General features: G+C 41.1%; 1 protein-coding gene across 11 annotated transcripts in view; it reads left to right on the plus strand.

Moving 5' to 3' along the window:
* Nucleotides 1-18287, plus strand: part of VPS13D (vacuolar protein sorting 13 homolog D) — a 277290-nt gene that overhangs the window by 833 nt on the left and 258170 nt on the right. For all 11 annotated transcript variants that reach the window (XR_012129991.1, XR_012129992.1, XM_073233217.1 and 8 more), the window contains exons 2-9: nt 2227-2399; nt 7453-7530; nt 9762-9952; nt 10052-10132; nt 13084-13200; nt 15685-15789; nt 16985-17155; nt 17511-17611. Coding sequence is in view for 9 of the 11 variants with exons in the window: in XM_073233217.1 (XP_073089318.1) it covers nt 2303-2399; nt 7453-7530; nt 9762-9952; nt 10052-10132; nt 13084-13200; nt 15685-15789; nt 16985-17155; nt 17511-17611 (941 nt within the window). In the remaining 2 variants the exon portion in view is untranslated. The remainder of the gene's footprint in view (nt 1-2226; nt 2400-7452; nt 7531-9761; nt 9953-10051; nt 10133-13083; nt 13201-15684; nt 15790-16984; nt 17156-17510; nt 17612-18287) is intronic.

The following is an 18287-nucleotide window of genomic DNA, read 5'->3' on the forward strand; positions in this document are numbered from 1 at the left end:
TTCGGGCAGTCCTGTTCCTGCGGGGCCGCGGCCCTGGCCCGCGCCCCCTCGGGCTCTGTATCTCCGAGCTCCCTGGCGCCTGCAGCACCCAGGCCCGGCCGCCTCGGGGAGGGGCGCCCGGGTCCAGCTGCCAATCCTTCCTACTCGGGCCCCGGCCGCTTCTCGAGGGAGGGGCCTGGCTCAAGGTCATGCCCGGCTTTCTGCCCGCCCGTGGGCTGAACACTGATCCCTGGTGTCACCTGCCCCACCGATTAGGAGAGACCAGGTGGTTGTCAGTGCCAGGCAGCTGCCTAGAAGCTCTGATGGACCAGAGTGTTAACACTTTGGGCTTCTGGCCAGTCTGGCGGGCCTTCCTGACACTGGATTCCTTAAGGGAATCCTTGAAGTGGCCTCAAGCCTCGTCTAGATGCTTGGCAGAGCTAATAGATGCTTTCTGGCTTGGGCCTCAGTTTACTGACTAGGGCATTTTATAGTGCTTCTCCTCCCCACCTTCTTTTAATCTGTGCTTTGCATTCTTCCACCTCAAGGGCAGGTAGAGTAGGGCCTTATCTTGTGTACAAACTGACAGTTGTTTCTCTTTACTGGGAAAACATTTGTAGTTGGCACGTCAGAGAGAGTGTGTTGGCATTTAGGACTGTAGTCAGTGGCAGTAACTTCAAAAATAAAGAGTATTCTGACTTTGGCTTTCTGCCTAAGTGTGTTTGGAGTTTACATAGTAAGACTAGAGTAGTCAGGTTCACATTTTGTTTTCACTGATATACTTGTTTAAAGTTATACTAAAGAAATGTTTCTTTTACTCAGACTGTTAAACATTTCTTATTTTAAAAAAGCTGTTCCTGTAACCTCTTCTTTAAATGTACCCAATAATCTGTAGCATATTTCTAGTTTTACACTAGATGTAGCTTCAAAAAATAATCTTTGAAAAGAAATTAGTATTTCACCAAGTCCCATTATTTACTTATTTATTTTTACTGTCATTGTTGACAAAAGTTAATATTGTCTGGAAGTGCAAGACGCTGTTGACAAATAAAGGTCAGTCTTCCCTAGAGGTTTAGTTAACTCTTACAGGGACTGGTATTTTTGTGTTTTGGGTCTTTGTTAGGGGGCAGCCTATCAGTTGGATAAGTATCTTCTGGCACTAAGGTGAGTCTTTGGAGGTGGGGCGAAGTGCTTGGAAAGGATCCTGAAAAGGCTGGTTCTAAGCAGGACGCATGCCATACAAATCTGGAGTGGCCAGGATGGTGGGTTGGTGTTTGATGCTTGGCTGGGAAGAAGAATTGGAACTCACAGTTCTAATTAGGATCTACTAGCTGAGCAACCTTGGAACGAATTTAAACTTTTGGGTCTCAAGTTCCCTCATGTTAACTTTTTGTATTGCCAAAAGTAATCTGTATATTTTTTGTAATACTAATAAACAGCAGTTATACTAGGCAGTAGCAGTTCAGTACTGGATGTAAATACTGTGGCTGGAACCAGAGGATTTCTGGTTTTTGTAATTCCTAGGATAGTTCATTGTATCGGCATCATTTGGTGTCCAGGTACCAGTAATGCAGTTCCAGGACATTGAAAAACAGTGGTAAACCACCGCTTTCTTCCTTCCATTATGTTATTTTATGAATGATCCTGGTGAACAAATTTGCAAGATTGGATTAGGGCAAGTTTAAAGATGACCATTGCAGAATATGAAGTTCACTGATACAATCTCTTAGGGCGTTTTTGCCTTAACCTAGGACCTGGTTTTTCAGCCATGGTGCCCCTGGCACACTGGGCTGAGTCTTTGCTGTGGGCGCCCTCTATGCATTGTGGGATGCTCACCGGCTTCCATGGTCTCCACCCACAAGACATCTGTGAGCAGTCCCACTGTCATGATAATTAAAAAAAACATCTCTAGACATCATAAGATCACACCTGGATGAGAACCTCTGATCAGGACAGTTCCAAGTGAGTCACAAAAACACAGTTTAATGATCGGTTGCATGGAAAAGATATACAACTTTGAATATAGGTAATTCTTGGTAAATTTATAAGCTACTATTTCTTGCTGCTGCATCAAAATGCAAATATATTAGCTTGGTCCATTTACTCACAAGGCATTTTATAGTGCTTCTCACCCCACTTTTTCTTATCTCTGTGCTTTGCATTTGTCCATCTTCAGGACAGAGTAGGTAATCACTGTAGAAAATCATCTGGTTTTCCTGTTGATTTCCTTTTTTTTTCCTCCCATAGATTCTTCTGTGACCATGAGAGAGAGAAATAAAGAATGATCCATGATTTTTAAATACCTTGTCTTGAGAATATAGTCATGTTGGAAGGTCTTGTAGCCTGGGTTCTCAATACCTATCTGGGGAAATACGTTAATAACCTGAACACTGACCAGCTGTCTGTTGCGCTTCTGAAAGGTGAGACCATGTTTTTCTTTTTGGTAAAGTATGCCTATGCAGGTGGCATTCTATTTTTCATAATTTTTTTTGTTGCACTGAGAATAATAAAACATAATGTCCAGATGGCTTTGTATTAAATGTGTGTAAAAGGAAATATGTACTCCCATATGACACCATTTATTATTACAGGGTAACTTAGGTATGTGGCTGTCTTGCTGTAGATTTTAGGGAACTATTAAGTCTTAAAAAAAAGAGACTCTATTACTGGTGACTGTGCTTTATCCCAGTTAATTTTTCAGCTTTCTGTAGCTTTGTGGAGGTAGCTATAATGTAGGCACAATGGCATTGGCTTTAGTTTCAAATCCTGCTGTGTTACTAGATCTGTGAACATGTCAATAAGGTTCTGAGCTTCAGAAAAAGTAATATACCCCTATGTGGTTACTATAAAGATCAAGTGGGGTGACATTCAAAATTCCTATCCTGCTGGTATATAACAGATGCCCAGTAGAAGTTTTAAAATGTGTTACTGTGAGGTCTTCAACAGAATTTCTGAGGTCTTTGTCTTGCTTAGTGGTAAAGTACCTAAAACTTGAGACATGTTAGCCTTTCCAGGTCTAGACTTGGTAAACACCTGTACTTGGTAAAGGCAGTCCAGTGATTTGGTGTGGGGATTGGAAAACTACTTTTTTTCTTCTCTTTAAGTTTTCTTTGCTCAACTGAAAATGAAACCCTTTAACAAGTCCAGAGAAAGAAGATAAAAGTCAATCTGCAAGCATATAGAATCTAGGGAGTGGAAGGGAGACCCCAACCATGGTGGAAACCTCAGCTTCCTGGGAGTGTGAGTTTTGGCAGGTGGACCAGGACAGGTCAGTGGAGATAGCAGCAATACAATGTTTGTAGTCTGAGGTCGGGTGCCAGTGGCTCACCTGTCCCCAGCAGTGTTGCTCTCCAGGCTTTTCGGACACATCTAAGTCAGTAATACAATTGTGGCAGTGATAGGTTGTCCTTCTCACTCCCTTTTCCCTCACTGTGACTGTGCTTTATCTCAGTTAATTTTTCACCTTTATGAAGCTTTGATCTCAATGACTTATTCACATAGCTGATAAGTAACACAGCATGATTTGAAGCCATCCTTTCCTAATCTCCAACTCCCGCTTTTCCTTCTGTCCTTAGAGGAGAGCTGCACAGTGCAAAGTAAAAGTGACCAGTCTGTCAGGGAAGAGGATGTGTTCACAGTGCAGTAAGACTGTCACGTTTACCTCATTGGTCACTTAACTGAAATTCTCATATACTGTAAAGCTCACATTGTACAGGGCAGGTAACAGAACTTAGAGAACTACAAACCACAACCAACCTTGCTAATGAAAGAGCTGGCTCTCTCAAGGGTGGTATGGTTAAGAGGATATCTGCTAAAGAAATGAACAAGTAGAAATTTGTGGTATCTGATATTTTATGGGATATATACTACTGACATTTCTAATCTCAAGTTTTAGAATATATCTTGTAATGGCAACTGTGTGCATCTCTCTGATGTTTTATACTCGCTTTCTATGATTATTTCCTTTTAAAAAAATATTCTTTATGGCATTTAACAAACCTGTGGAATTTGAGGAATGCTTCTCTGGGGAATAGAATCATGCTTTTTCTTTCATAACCGGTGTTCGTATGGTGCCCCATCCTTTAGGATCCAAAGCCCTCCACAGTGCTTGGCCAGAAAAGCATTGAGCATTGCAGGGTACTGAGAGAAAGGCTTTGCAAAGAAGTTGGCACTTTGTGTTGGTCCTGATGACACCATTACAATTAAACAGTGTTTGTGGGTGGAGGATACTATATAGGAATAAGAATGTTATTTCAATCGTTCTGCAGCTATTTATTGTTGTAAACGCTTTGGGAGATGCAAAGGAAGCTGGAGTAGTGGTTGAGTATGTATTTTGTAGCCAGGCTGGGTTTGAATCCTATTTCTTCTATTTACCAGTAACTTGGGCAAATTACTCAAATTCTTTATGCTTCAGTCTCTCTCTCTGTAAATTGGAGATAATGTTAACTATCTCATAAGGTGCTGGAAACTAAGCACATTAATGTAGATCAAAGAACTTAACAGCTGTTCTTGGCATGTAGTGAGCTCTTATCAATGTTAGTCATCATTATCTACCATCATGATCCTCAGCATACGATTGGCTGGTGGGTTGGACTTAAGGGATAGATGTGCACACATTGTACAAGTAATAAAAATGCAAAGTAGCATATGAGTAGTTGAAGGATAGGGAGAGCGCTTGTATAAGATTTCACTCATTCAGTCATTCAACAGACACTCATTGAGCCCCTGCTTTGGGTACGGCTCTGTGTTTTCGAATGGTACAAAATGGGGAGACGGTATATACTAAGAGCTCAGGTGTAGGGTCTAACCCCTGCATCACCACTTAAAAGCTGTTTGTGACTGTGAGCAAGTTACTTAGCCTCCTCTTCACCTCTTCTCTGTCTTAACCTCCTGATATTGGGTAGATCTAGTATGAATCCTGGCAGTACCACTTACCAGCTCTGAGATTTGTAAGCAAACTGCTTGTCCTCTAAGGCTCATCTTTCTTTTCTCAAAAGAATAGTATTTCCTCATATTTTTGCAAGGATTAAGTGAGATAATGTGTGTGAAGTGCTTGGCACTAGTGAGATCTCTCTAAACCATCGCTACTACTAGTGTTACTAGTATTAATGTAATTACTTTTCCACCTCTACCTGTATAGTCCTTGAGAGCTGTTACCCTGTTCTGGAGACAGTTACACAGTAATACAAGGCAGTACATACTAAACTGTTTTACTAGAGATACAGGTGTAATGCAGTGGGATGCAGAGGAGGGGAGCCTTCCATCCTGTCTGTAGAACTCTGGGAAAGCTATTATGGAGGCAGCTTTTGAGGGGATCTTAGCAGGATTTCCATAGCTGGGACGTGAAGGTCATCACATTCCAGGTAGAATGAAGCTGGTGAGCAGAGGCAAAAAGCTGGCACCTTGCAGGGCATGTGTGGAATGGTCCAGCGGCCAGTGCCATGTCAAGGAGCCTGAACTTTGTGCTGTGGGCCTATCTGTGTATTTGTAACCCAAAACTTAGATTGCCCCTCCTTTTTGTTTTTATAAGCTCTGAACCTCAGGTTGGCCCTTTAAATGCCCTAGAGCCAAGGGAAGAGAACTCAGTGGTCATTAGCAATTACTGAAAAATGACTAATCTCTAAATTCAGTTCTAGTGACTAGATTTCTTGCTAATCTAAGATGAGGAATTTTTGGATGTGGCAGCCGTCAGGAAGCCTGCAAATTATCTGCTTGGGAATAAATGATCGGCATTATTTATAAAGTATTTGCTTACTCTGGGTCCCTTGAAGGGGCCTGTCCCAGCAGGGCCAGTTGTGGGCACAGAGGAGAGTGGGTGGGGAATTGGGGTCCATTGCTGCTGTTTTGCCTGATGTCTGTGTTTTTGATTTGCCGTAGGCTGCCCTTCTCCTTTTCTCTCCACCTTTTATGCTCTCTGCACTTCAGCTTCTTTACTTTTTTGTGGTGTGGATTGCCTGCAATTCCTTCTACTTCCCCAAGCTGTACAGTAGTCAAAGAAACCGATTGCAATCTGCTTTTTGACAGATTTGGGTATGGAAAATAGGGCAGATTATTCAAATTGCAAATAATGCTCTTCAAATGAAGAAGAAATTATATACTTTCCCCCTTTAAAACAGTTTCAACTGTTTCATGCTTTTTTTCCCCTTAAGATTATTTTCTCCCCAAATGTGGAAATTGGAATGTTAACTTTTCCTTTTGATTACTTTTAAGGTATGTGGAGCCTGAGGTGGACACATGTTCCCTTAAAAGTTGGCTGCGTTTGCTCAGTATCTGCCACATTGTAGATATGAAATCTTCCTTAGAAGCCAGCAACTCACAAGTCTTAAACGGTCATTTACAGGGAAAAGTAATCATTTCTTTTATTAGTTTGTCTTTGGAGGAAAAGGCTTGCTTGCCTTTCTTCTGGGTTCTCTTATCAGTTAATGGTGCCAGGCGGTTGTTGTCTGTCCTACTTGTTTTTGAAAAAAATGCATCTCAGATTGACTCGAGTGGCTCAGAGGTTGCCTGGTGTTGTGCAAACAATTTTTTAAGATTATTGCTTCTCCAGCCCTTTGAGGATGGGGCCCCTGCCTTCCTCTCTCTTTATAGTCCCAGTGGCCAGCATAGCACCTCAAGTACAGAGCGGGGAGTGGTGTTTATGTGTGAATGAATGACTTTCCTAGCTGGGAGACAGAGATCCGGCTGCACCCTCTTGACTATTCCTTCAGACTGCTTCGGAGACTATTCATTTAAGAGTAAGTCTTCATAAAAGCTGGATCTGAAAAGGACCTTCACTGGTGCTTCATCCCTTTGCTTTCTGACTGTTAATACACCTGCAAGTGGAGGTGCAGAGAACATGCAGAGCTGGTCTCTCCAGAAAGGAGAGTATAATTCCTTTTGGTGACTAACTTTACTTAATTCTCATGGGCTCTCAGATGTTGTGTGCACTACACCCTTTTTTGGGGGGGAGTTGGGGAGGGGGAGCTTGTTAAAAATTGCAGATTTCTGTTTCAGTCCCAGAGATGTCTGGGCAGGGGGGGCCAGGAACCTGCATTTCATCCCAAATGATTCAGACATTAATGTTCCTCTGGTGAATGTTAGTTTAAACCAGGGATCTGCAAATTGACCAGCTGGCAAATCCCACCTGGGAGCTGAGAATGGCTTTTGTATTTTTAAAGGCTTGTTAAAAAAAAAGTACAACAGACACCATACAGCCTGAAATGTTTGCTGTCTGGCTTATTACAGAAGAAGTTAGATCTCTGCCTAACGCTTCATCTGCTGATAAGCTTCAGCTGTTATTTGCACATCAGAGAGGGATGGTCAGGAAATCAGTATAGGTACAGCACATAGGCTGATGGTAGCGCTGTACCCATGGGTTTTTATAGCCCAGGTTGAGATGTAAAACTTTCCCTTTAACCTCCAATGATTTGCACACAGTAGGTACCCACTCTGTTTGTCAGATGAACACTTCATGGTGTTGTTTTTGTTTTTAAGGTGCTGTTGAATTAGAAAACTTGCCACTAAAGAAAGATGCCTTGAAAGAACTGGAATTACCGTTTGAAGTCAAAGCTGGTATGTGGAACCAGGGGAGGGGCAGTTTTGAGTCTTTCATGTTTGGGACTTGAAAACTGAGAGCCCCTGAGTTTGGCTGTTTGATCAGGAGGAGGCAGGATAGGAAGTGTAGAGTTTAGATCAGACCTAACGTGGGGCCTTTTCTATCAGGATGACCTTGAGGTGGTGGTGGGGATGTATTCTGGCCCCCACACCTACTGAATCAGAATCTCTAAAGGGGGTTCATTGAACCTGCATTTTAAATAAGTACCTCAGGTGACTCTTAAGTTTACTTAAGTCTAAGAACTTCTGTTGTAGATTCAGGGGGTTCTTGTTTTCAGAGAATTCATTGTAAGTATCACTGAGAGACAGTTTATTGAATGAAAGGTAGGCTCTGGAATACTATGCTTGGGTTTATATTCCATATCTGCCATTTTCTGGCTGTGTGACCTTGAGGGAGTTCCTTAACCACTCTGTGCTTCCTCATCTTTAAGTTGGGATGATAATAATAACACCTATATGATAGGATTGTTGAGAGGAATACATGAGCTGATACACTAAAATTACTCAGAACAGTGCCTGGCACACTCAGTAGGCGTGTGCAGTCCTTCTAGGAGTTCTGCAGTTACTAGGTTTGATAAGGAGCAGGAATTGTCATGGAATAAAAACATTCTTTATTACATGACCACTTAAAATCAGTCCCTATTTAGAGACCCCCCCCCTTCATCATTCAGTCATAACCTGTTGATATCAGCCAGTCTTTCCTTTATTTGGGGGTACCTATTACAGTCAAATGCAAAGCAGTTGCTGGGTGAAGTAGAACAGGAGTTTTGCCGAAGATTCAGGTTTTCTTGGAGTCGATTCAGGTGATGGGTGAACTGCCAGAATCATAGGCAAAGGTACTGACAGACTAGCTGGAAAGAAACTCTCAAGGCTGATGATACTGTGGATACTTCCAAAAGAGTTAGTATTTGAATATCAAAGGACTAAGAAAGGATTTTGAGGAAAATTGATGAGATTTTCTACTATTTTTTTTAAAAAATGGCAATTTTTATGGTTGTTTCTGCAAAAATTAAATGAAATGTAACAGAAGTTACATTTTGTTGTCATGTAACTACTATATATGCATCTTCCTCCCAATTAAATTGGGTTAGAATTGCAACTGCACTATTAACATTTTTTATTATAAAATTTGGTGTATGATTTCAGTTGTAAGCCTTACTAAAAATATAAAAACTAACCTAAAATGTTTTTTCATTGTTTGTTGTAAAATTTACTGGATTACACAGTCATTCATTTGGTGCTAATGATACTCTGTTATCTTAAGTAGAATAGATCCAGCCTACTTGAATTCCAGATCTTAGGGGGTAATGATCATTTTCTCATAACATATGTTGCTTTCAGAGGTACAGTATACTTGGGCTGTGTGAATCTTTGAGACAGTTAAGATGTTCTTACAAATGATTACTTAGTGGTGACTTGTGTCTTATTAATTGAATTTAAAGAAGGCTTATGTTCTAGGAGGCTTGGCTAGAAATGGTAGAACTCAGGAAGTAAGTATCATAGTTGTAGCAGACCGTTTAGCTTTCAACCATTAGCCCAGGTTCTCATGAAGAATCAGAATTCTTTCTCAGTAGAGTGCCTCTGCAACCTACCTATGTTTTAATTGGTATGCCCAAGATTGGACATGTTGTAAGTCTGATAACTCCCAATAAGTACTTATCAACCAGCCAATTAATAATGAACAAGAAATGAGTTTGGTGTTCACGGGCTTGTGCACGTGAAGGGGAAGAAGGATACCCCAAGAAACTTTCATGTGTAGTTTGGCTGTGGAAGAGATGTTGCGTTTCATATGGTAAGGGCACACTGAACTCTTTCCAGCTCTAATTAATATTGCCTCATGCTTACAGATCTCAGCCTATGGACATTTGCTTCAAATGTACGAGAATGTGCTGTTTTCTTTCTTTTTTTTTTTTTTATTAAGGTATCATTGATACACAATCTTATGCTCAGGTTTCACATGAGCAACATTGTGGTTACCACCTTCCTCGTACCATCAAGACCCCACCACATACCCCATTACAGTCACTGTCTATCAGCATAGTAAGATGCTATAGAGTCATGCTGTTTTCTTAAATTAAAAAATATATGCTAAAAGTAATAATGCTCCTTAAAGAAAACTAGAGAATACAGAAAAATAGGAAGAATGAAAAAGTGTGTATAGACATTTAACAAGGCTTTCCTTTTCCCAGGCTTAATTGGGAAAGTAACTCTTCAGATTCCCTTTTATCGCCCCCACGTGGACCCTTGGGTGATCTCCATCTCCAGCCTGCACTTAATCGGAGCCCCTGAGAAAATACAGGATTTTAATGATGAAAAGGAGAAACTGTTGGAAAGGGAACGCAAGAAAGCTCTACTTCAAGCCCTGGAGGAAAAATGGAAGGCAAGGCAGAAATCCTTTTGGCCGTTAGCGCAATTGTGGTGAGACCCATGAAATGAGCAAAGCAGTGGCTTCTGCTGACGCCGCCTCTTTCCTTTGTAGAATGAACGCCAGCAGAAAGGGGAGTCCTATTGGTATTCGGTTACTGCCTCGGTAGTTACGAGAATTGTGGAGAATATTGAAGTAAGTCCTGTTGACTTTTATAAAGTATAAATATGAAAGGGATTTCTTAGGCTTAAATGTGTTTCGCTGCTTAGTTGCTTGTTTCTCGTGGCTTTAAGTGACACGGGGTGTGTAGATGAAGGGCTCACTGCTCCCGTGTGCCCTCTACAGGCAGTGCCAAAGAAACCTGAAAAGGAAACCTGAAAAGCCAGTCCCGGGCTCTAGGCAGACACAGGCTTTTCTTGCTTCAGCTAGTTTGAGTAGGAGTTTTCGTTTCACTTCCATGTCACTTCACTTTCTTTTTGAATGTTGGAATCCCACTTGCTAAGGGATTTACCTCCTGCAATGAGGATACCTCCCACTCTACCTTCATGATGACAGTTTCAGGGCAAATCACTCAAGTCTGTGGTCTTAGTTTCTTCACTTGTAAAATGGAAGAGGCTGGGTACATGGTTTCTAGTTGCTTACATAGCGACTTGGGAACAGCCCACCAACATTTTCTCTTTCATTACATCTGTGATGGCAGTTTGATGAGTCACAGCGCTAGGATTGTTGGCCACATTTTCTGCTTTAATTTCAAATTTTGTTTTGTCTTCAAAAACTAGGTCAGCATCCACAGTCACTTACATGAATGTCTTAAAAGTTGGCTAACACTTCTTCCCTCCAGGGTTTTCTCACAATGCCAAGGTGACACAGGCCAAGTGTTTTCAAGGTACCACTTCCCAAAGAAATGCAGTCTGAGGTTGTTGGTTTTATAACTTTCATAACATTAACAAAAAGATCAGTGCGTTTGAGGTGACTACTTTGAATTCTGTTTCAGACAGTTACTTAGTTTTTAGCTATGATTGATTTTACAAAATTCATTATTATTTTAACTGTACTTTTAATGATAGCTTTACTGAAATTACTGTAAATTCATATACCATAAGTTCACACTTTTGAAGTGTATGATCTGGTGTTTGTAGTATATTTATAAAGTTGAGCATTGATCACCATTTCCATTAAAAAAATGTTTTTTTTTATTGTTGAGTTGTAATTCTAGAACATTTTCTTCACCCCAAAAAGAAGTAACATCCCCAGTTAGTAGTCACCCCCAATTTCCCTCTTCCTCCACCCCCCACAATCACTAATCTACTTTCTATGTGGGTTTACCAATCTGGACATTTCATATCAATGCGATTGTAAACTCTGTGGCCTTTTGTGTGTGACTTCTTTCACTTGGCATAATGTTTTTAAGGTTCATTCATGTTGTGGCATGTACCAGATTTTTATTCCTTTTTATGACTGAATAATATATTCCATTGTATGGATTGTCAAAGATAACAAAGCTAAGTGTTAAAGTGGTTAAAACAGATTTGTTCAGTAACTGCTGGCAGAAGGGGAAAGAGCAAGAGCTCCATTCCAGTTTGCATGGAGGTGAGGGTCCTTTTAAAGATTGAGAATGAAGATGTCTGTGTGTGGAGAGGTCTAAGGCGAAAAATCACAAAGGATCGGTCCGGTCCGTGCAGGTGTAATTAGGCCAAATGTGTCTGCTAGCTAGGCTTCTGTCCTCCCACAGAGGCGGGGGCTACATTTCAGAGGAATGGCTCTGATGACTGACCCTCCCTGATGACTACATTTCAGAGGAATGGCTTTCAGGCCATTGAGTTGTAGAAGAGATACAAACATCTCATAGGGCTAGAGAAGACTCCCAGTTGGTAAGACCTTTTTGGTAAATTCTTACGGAAGGGAGGGCAGGGGCCTATTGTCAGGTGTTGGCCCTGACAAATAGCCCTGAGCTTTTCCAGACGGGAACTCAGGAGGGGGCTGGAATGTCCCAGGGACACAGCCTTGTTGCTAGAAGCCATGTTAAAATTTGGTCAAGTCTCTTACTGAAGGGCTTGAATGGAGTATTCATACAAGTTTTTGTCGTTCTCAGGATATACTGCATTTTGTCTTCATCAGTTGATGGACATTTGGGGTTTTTCTGCTTTTTTGTCTACTCTGAATAATGCTGCTGTAAACATTTGTGTATATAGTTTTGTGTGAACATGTTTTCATTCTCTTGAATGTATACCTAGCAGTGGAATTTTTGAATCCATATGGTAACTCTATGTTTAATTTTTTGAGGAACTGTCAATTTTTCCAAAGGGACTTTTCCAAAGGGGCTGCATAAGCTCATACCAGTAATGTATGAGCATTTCGACTTCTTCTCATTCTCAGCAAGACTTGTTACTGTCTTTTGATAATAACCATATTAACGGGTATGAAATGATACCTCACGGTGGTTTTGATTTGCACTTCCTTAATGGCTAATGTTGAGCATCTTTTCATATGCTTATTGGTCATTTGTATATCTCTTTTGGAGAATTGCCTATTCAAATGTGCTTTCCATTAAAAAAAATGTTTTTTTATTGTTGAGTTGTAAGAATCTATTGGTTCTGAATTCTAGTTTCTTATCAGAGATGCAATTTACAGATATTTTTCCCCTTTCTGTGGGTTGTCTTTTCACTTTCTGTATTTATTTTTTAATTTACTGAGGCAGAGTGCCTTTTCTGTAGCCCACCTAAAAAGGCAAGGGGAAATAAATCAGTGCAAAGTATATACGCCCCACTAGTGTTCCTGTGTCCAGGTGTGGGAACAGAGAGGCAAAATTAAGGTACCATAGGAGACGAAGGGCCAGGTATCTAGGTATGGTAGTATTACTTTTACTCCCTTTTAGTGTTTCTTTGAGGTGTCTTCTGCAATGATTTAATGAAAGTGTTGTTACTCTCTTTTTGAGATAGCACTCATCACAAAGAAATGTCATTATGTCCAGTTTGTGATTATAACTCTTAGGAACTTAAAGAGTGTTAGACATGTGTGATGTGAGCATTTGTATGAGATTCCTGTTACGGTTTACTTAGGTGGCTCAAGGGCAGTCTGACTTCAGCCTATAGGATTGTCCCTCAGCAATTGTCTAAATGTGTTTTTCTTTTTTCTCCCCTTTATAGTTAAAAATTCAAGATGTCCATTTGCGTTTTGAAGATGGCATCACCAATCCTTCCCGTCCTTTTGCATTTGGCATCTGCATTAAGAATGTGTCTGTGCAGAATGCTGTGAGAGAGCCTGTGAGTATGGGCATGACTGCAGACCAGGACGAAAGCACTAGTTCTGGGGAATCTGGGACTCTGTCTTGTCATTTTGTGATATGTAAATGCGATCACGTTTCTTCTCCACCATGGTCTTTGGTGGCTACATCCTTGTCTTGTCTGCATGCAACAATCTAATTTGCTAAAATAGGGAAATAGTTAGTTTTCCCTAACTTTTTACTATTTCACTCACCTGTTAAATGTTGGTGCCGTCCCTTTCATTTTATATGCGAAGCTACCAAGGTGCGGAAAGGATTTCATCTTTGATTTTCTTCTCATGCTACATGTGCTCCTGGGGTAACTCATTCTGTTCCCTGCTTCCGCTGCCACCTGGAACTGTTTGCTGACGGCTTCCACATCTTGAACTCCAATGTCTGCCTCTCTTCTGAGGTTCTTATTCACAGTCCTTGAGTACCTACAGGACACCTCTGTGGTGCTCTGGGCTTGTCATACCAAAATGATCCATTTTGTTTCACCTGCCCATTTTGCTTCCTGTTTTCCTTTATTCTCTAACATGTCACCAAATATTAAAACAAATGAACAAAAACCAACATCTTCTGAGGCCTTTCATGTGCCAGGTGCTGTTTTTAGTGCTTTACATGTTTTGCCTCATTGAAACCTCAGTTCTTCTCGCCGCCACTGCTGTCCTCATCTTACACACAGCTGAAGACACCAAGGTGAACAGAGATGGAGAGAGCAGGGAGCGTGAACCTACGTGGGCCCGCTCTAGCGTGGGGGTTGGCAAACTGGTCTGTGGGTCAAATCCAGTCCCCCACCTGTTTTTGTAAATGAAGATTTATTGGCTCACTGCCTTGCCTATTTGTTCACAGTTTTCTAAAGTTGCTGTTGTGCTTCTGCTTTTGTGCAGAGCTGAGAAGGTAAAACAGCCTTAATTTTTGCTCTCTGGTTCTTGTAGGCCAAGTTTGCCATCCCTGGCCCAGAGCGTGTGCTGTTCCCCTCCAACAATGTCCAGGAGCCTGTGCTCCACCTTCTGCTTCTTGCTCCTGCCAATGTCCTGCCAATCTTCCTGCAAAACGCCTCAAATATGTCCCTTCCTCTCATCTTCACTACATCTGTCTTACTTCAGGAACCTGTAAACTATTGCCTAGGCTAATAAAATATCCTGTTCCATGGCATCTTTGCTGCCACCCCTGGCTTTTGATTGATTCAATACCAGTGCTTCCCAGCCTTCTCCTTACAATGGCACATGTAACAAAAGATAGTATTTGTACAGCAAACTGGGGCAAATTAATGTGGCTGCTTGGGCCTGGAGGTGGTTAGTGCAAAGTAACCCAGTATTTTTAAAGTGCAACTTGATCCCATGAACTTGCTCATTATCTTGACGTGCTCGTGATTCATTTTGTCTGGCATACTGGAGTGGGGAGGCTGTATTAGCACTCTTGCCAGAGTTCTATTTCTAAAACACATACCTGATCCTTGTGCAGGCCTACATCAAAACTCTCAGTGGCCCCATGTCCCTTAAAAGTATGAAGCCCAGACTCCTTAGTCTGGCATAAACTTCCTTTTCTAATATCTCTTAGGGACAATGTAATGTGTTCCCACAAACTAAATGGCTTCAAAGAACAGAAATTGATTCTCCTTAATTTCTGGAGGCCAGAAGTCCAAAGTCAAGGTGTTGGCAGGGTTGGTTCCCAGTGGAGGCTCTGAGGGAGAATCTGTCCCATCCTTGTGGCTCCTTCTGGTGGTTGCTGGGGCATTCCTTGGCTTGTAGATGCATCACTTCAACCTCTGTCTCCATCTTCACATGGCTTTCTCCCCGATGTGTCCACATTTTCTCTTCTTATGAGGACAGCAGTTATTAGTTTAGGGCCCACCCTAATCCAGTACAACCTCATTTAATTTGATTTTACCTGTAAACCCTATTTCCAAATAAGGTGCCATTTGTAGGTTCAGCGAGGACATGAATTTTTTTGGCGGGGGAGCTCTTCAAACCGGTACACCTAGTGTTCCGAGGTCCTTTGTCAGCACTTAGCTCCTGTTCCAAATGAGTCTGTACACGTGTACCGGTACTGCCGCCACACGAGTGCCATGCTCCAGTTCCACCGTTGTATTCCCTGTTCTCTGATGAAACCAGTCGTATGTCATGGACCCTGCTCTTTGAAATGTGTCCCCATCCTTCTGTCTTACCCTAACCTACCCTTTGCCTGAAACATACATCTTTTGTTTCATATATCATTTGATGATCCACACAGATACTGTCTTTTGTTTGCTCAAAGCAATCTTACATATTCTTCCTCTGTTTGATGAAAATTGTTGTGTGTTTGTATCCCCAGTTAGCTAGATTTTGAACACTTTAAGAGCCAAACGTGTTTTAATTCAGTTTTGTGTCCCCAGCATCTTGAGAAGTGCCTGATGCATGTGTCTTCACAAATGGTTTGTTGAGTGAATAATTAAATCATGAATAAAGAAAGCCATCTTGTTTTCTTCCCTGTCTTACCTCAGGTACAGAAATTAATGCGGAAAAAGCAATTAGATGTGGCAGAGTTTAGCATCTATTGGGATGTCGATTGCACTTTACTGGGGGACTTGCCTCAGGTGGAGTTACAGGTATGATTCTGGCAGAGGTCTTTGTTGTAACACAGCACTGCAGTAAAGAGGTGCAGGATCACTGCCAGGTAGGGTTTTGTCTCTGTGACTCTGGTGCCCATTCCCATTTGCCTCTTCCCCCTTAGACATCCATGCGCAAGTGTTTGCATGGGGTACTTGCTATGTATGTACTTTTGAGCAACATATAGTATTTTGTGTATGTTTTGCATTTACATTGTATTGTAGGTTTCTTTCTTTTCTTTTCTTCACCTAAAGCTCTGTTTTTAAGATCAGTTAATGTTTCTGTGTGTACTTCTAGTTCATTCCTTCTAAGTATTGTGTAATGCCCCCCCGTATGCATCTAACATCCTGTCGTTACCATTCTTGTAGCCACCATAGACTAGGCATCAGATTTTAAGTGAACAAAGCATGAGAGCAGATTTTAAGAAGAGCTTTCTTTTATGTTTATGTTGAAATTTCACCTGTGGTGCCATTCCTTTAAGAAATACTTAGAAAGTCATTGTAAATCATTGGAAATAAAGTATTACTGTTTGTGAAGGACTAAAAGAAAATCTCAGTTTAATCTATTTGTAAAGAAATTGTAGGTGGTTTAAGTGAAATGGAGAAAAAGACTCATTTTTTTTTACCCTCCAAAGATTATCTTTGGCTTGCCTACTGTTGTGCAGAATGGTTTTGTTTTACTAATTTGATTAAAGAAATACTGTGTATCCATACAGTGGAACAGTATGCAGCTGTATAAAATAAAGGCAAGATCTTTATGATGAATATGTAACAATCTCTAAGCTGTAGAATTAAGGTTAAAAAACCAAGGCAAAACAGCATATATACTATTAATGTAAGAATGGTTTAAGAAATCCAGGAAATTATGGATTGTCTGACTGTGTACAGAGTGCCTCTGACTGAGGTACATAAGAAGCTGGTATTTTTGGTTATCTCTTGGGAAGATAATTGGGTGGCTGGAGGGTGGGAGTAGGAAGGAGCCGTTTCACAGTTTTGCCTTTATATTTTAAACTGTGAATGTGTTACTTTGTAAGAAACATTAATACACTTTAAGAAGTTGTAGGGAGCTTTAGATTCCCAGTTTTTTCCTGTTTTGGATTCTGACGTAATGTACTGAAGACTAGATAACATACCAGCATGTAACTTGATTCTGAAAACATTTGCTGTAATGACAAGACACTCTCATGGCACTCAGGAGGCCATGGACAAGAGCAGGGAGAGCCGCGAGCATCACTACATTCTGGAGCCCGTGTGCGCATCTGCTCTTTTGAAGAGAAACTGCTCCAAAGAGCCTCTGAGGTCTCGGCACACGCCCCGTATCGAGTGTGACATCCATCTGGAGACCATTCCCTTGAAGCTCTCTCAGGTACCCTCCTTCCCAGTGGTTTGTACTCTCACTGTCGGACCGGTAAGTGGGCTGAAGGAAGCTGTCATGGGCGCAAAACCCAGTGCTCCTCAGTCCGATGGTTTGGCCGCTGGTTAGTTTTGATCAGATGTTTCAGATGCTGAGATGGAGCACAAGAGGTACAGTACATATGAATATTCAGCTGTTAGTGTTCAGAGAGAATGGCCACTTGATGCTGAAATTTAGTCTTTAAATTTGTGTAGGATTTCAGGTCAGTGGATTGACTTACATGAATTTCTCTTGTTAGATAAATGTCTTAACTGAGTAAAAAAACAGATCAGTTCTAACCTAGTGTCTTTTAATCTCTAACAAAAAGCTGCAATACCGGCAAATCATGGCATTCCTTAAAGAGCTGGAACGAAAGGAGAGGCAAACGAAGTTCCGAAAGTGGAAACCCAGAGCGGCCGTGTCTGAGAAGTAAGGGCTTGTGGGTCGGTGTGTGTGGCGTGCGTTCTAGAGCATGTCATTTTTTTGTACATAGGTCGGAAACATGTCTCATTGTCCTTCACATGTGGTTGGAGATACAAGTATGGCCGATTTTTCTGTCCTGTTTATCGTTGCTGATACTCTTACTGTGTATTTATTTGGTGTCGCAGGTTTGCTCTTAGATTGAATATAGTGGAATTAAGAAGCTCCTGTGTGTTCTTTTCTCTCACTTGGTCAACATGTATATAACTTCTGTAGCAAAAATAAACTTTTTCATGTTGCAGTGGTAAACTTGACCAGTCCAATATATTAAAACTTTCTTTGGATCCTGTATATTTCTATATCTTTTCTGAAGTCTTCATTTAAAATCTTTAGTAGCCTAATCCTTTGTAATTAAGATGGTATTTACCTTACAGTCACCCGTTGACTTTCTGTCATTGAAGGGATTGATATTATGAGTAATTCAACCAATTGAGTAAATATTACTATTGATGCATAATTTGAGAACCTGTTATTGATATTCTTTACCAGCAGATTTACTTTTCCCCCATGTTGGGTTTAACCTAATACTAAAATGAGCCTGAGGCATGAACTAATGGCTGACAAGAGAAAAGAAGTCTCAGAAGAGGCATGGTGTTATGTGGATTGTCCTGGGTTGACAGCATTT

Source organism: Manis javanica, chromosome 4 (genome assembly GCF_040802235.1).
Source record: "Manis javanica isolate MJ-LG chromosome 4, MJ_LKY, whole genome shotgun sequence".
Classification (NCBI taxonomy): domain Eukaryota; kingdom Metazoa; phylum Chordata; class Mammalia; order Pholidota; family Manidae; genus Manis; species Manis javanica.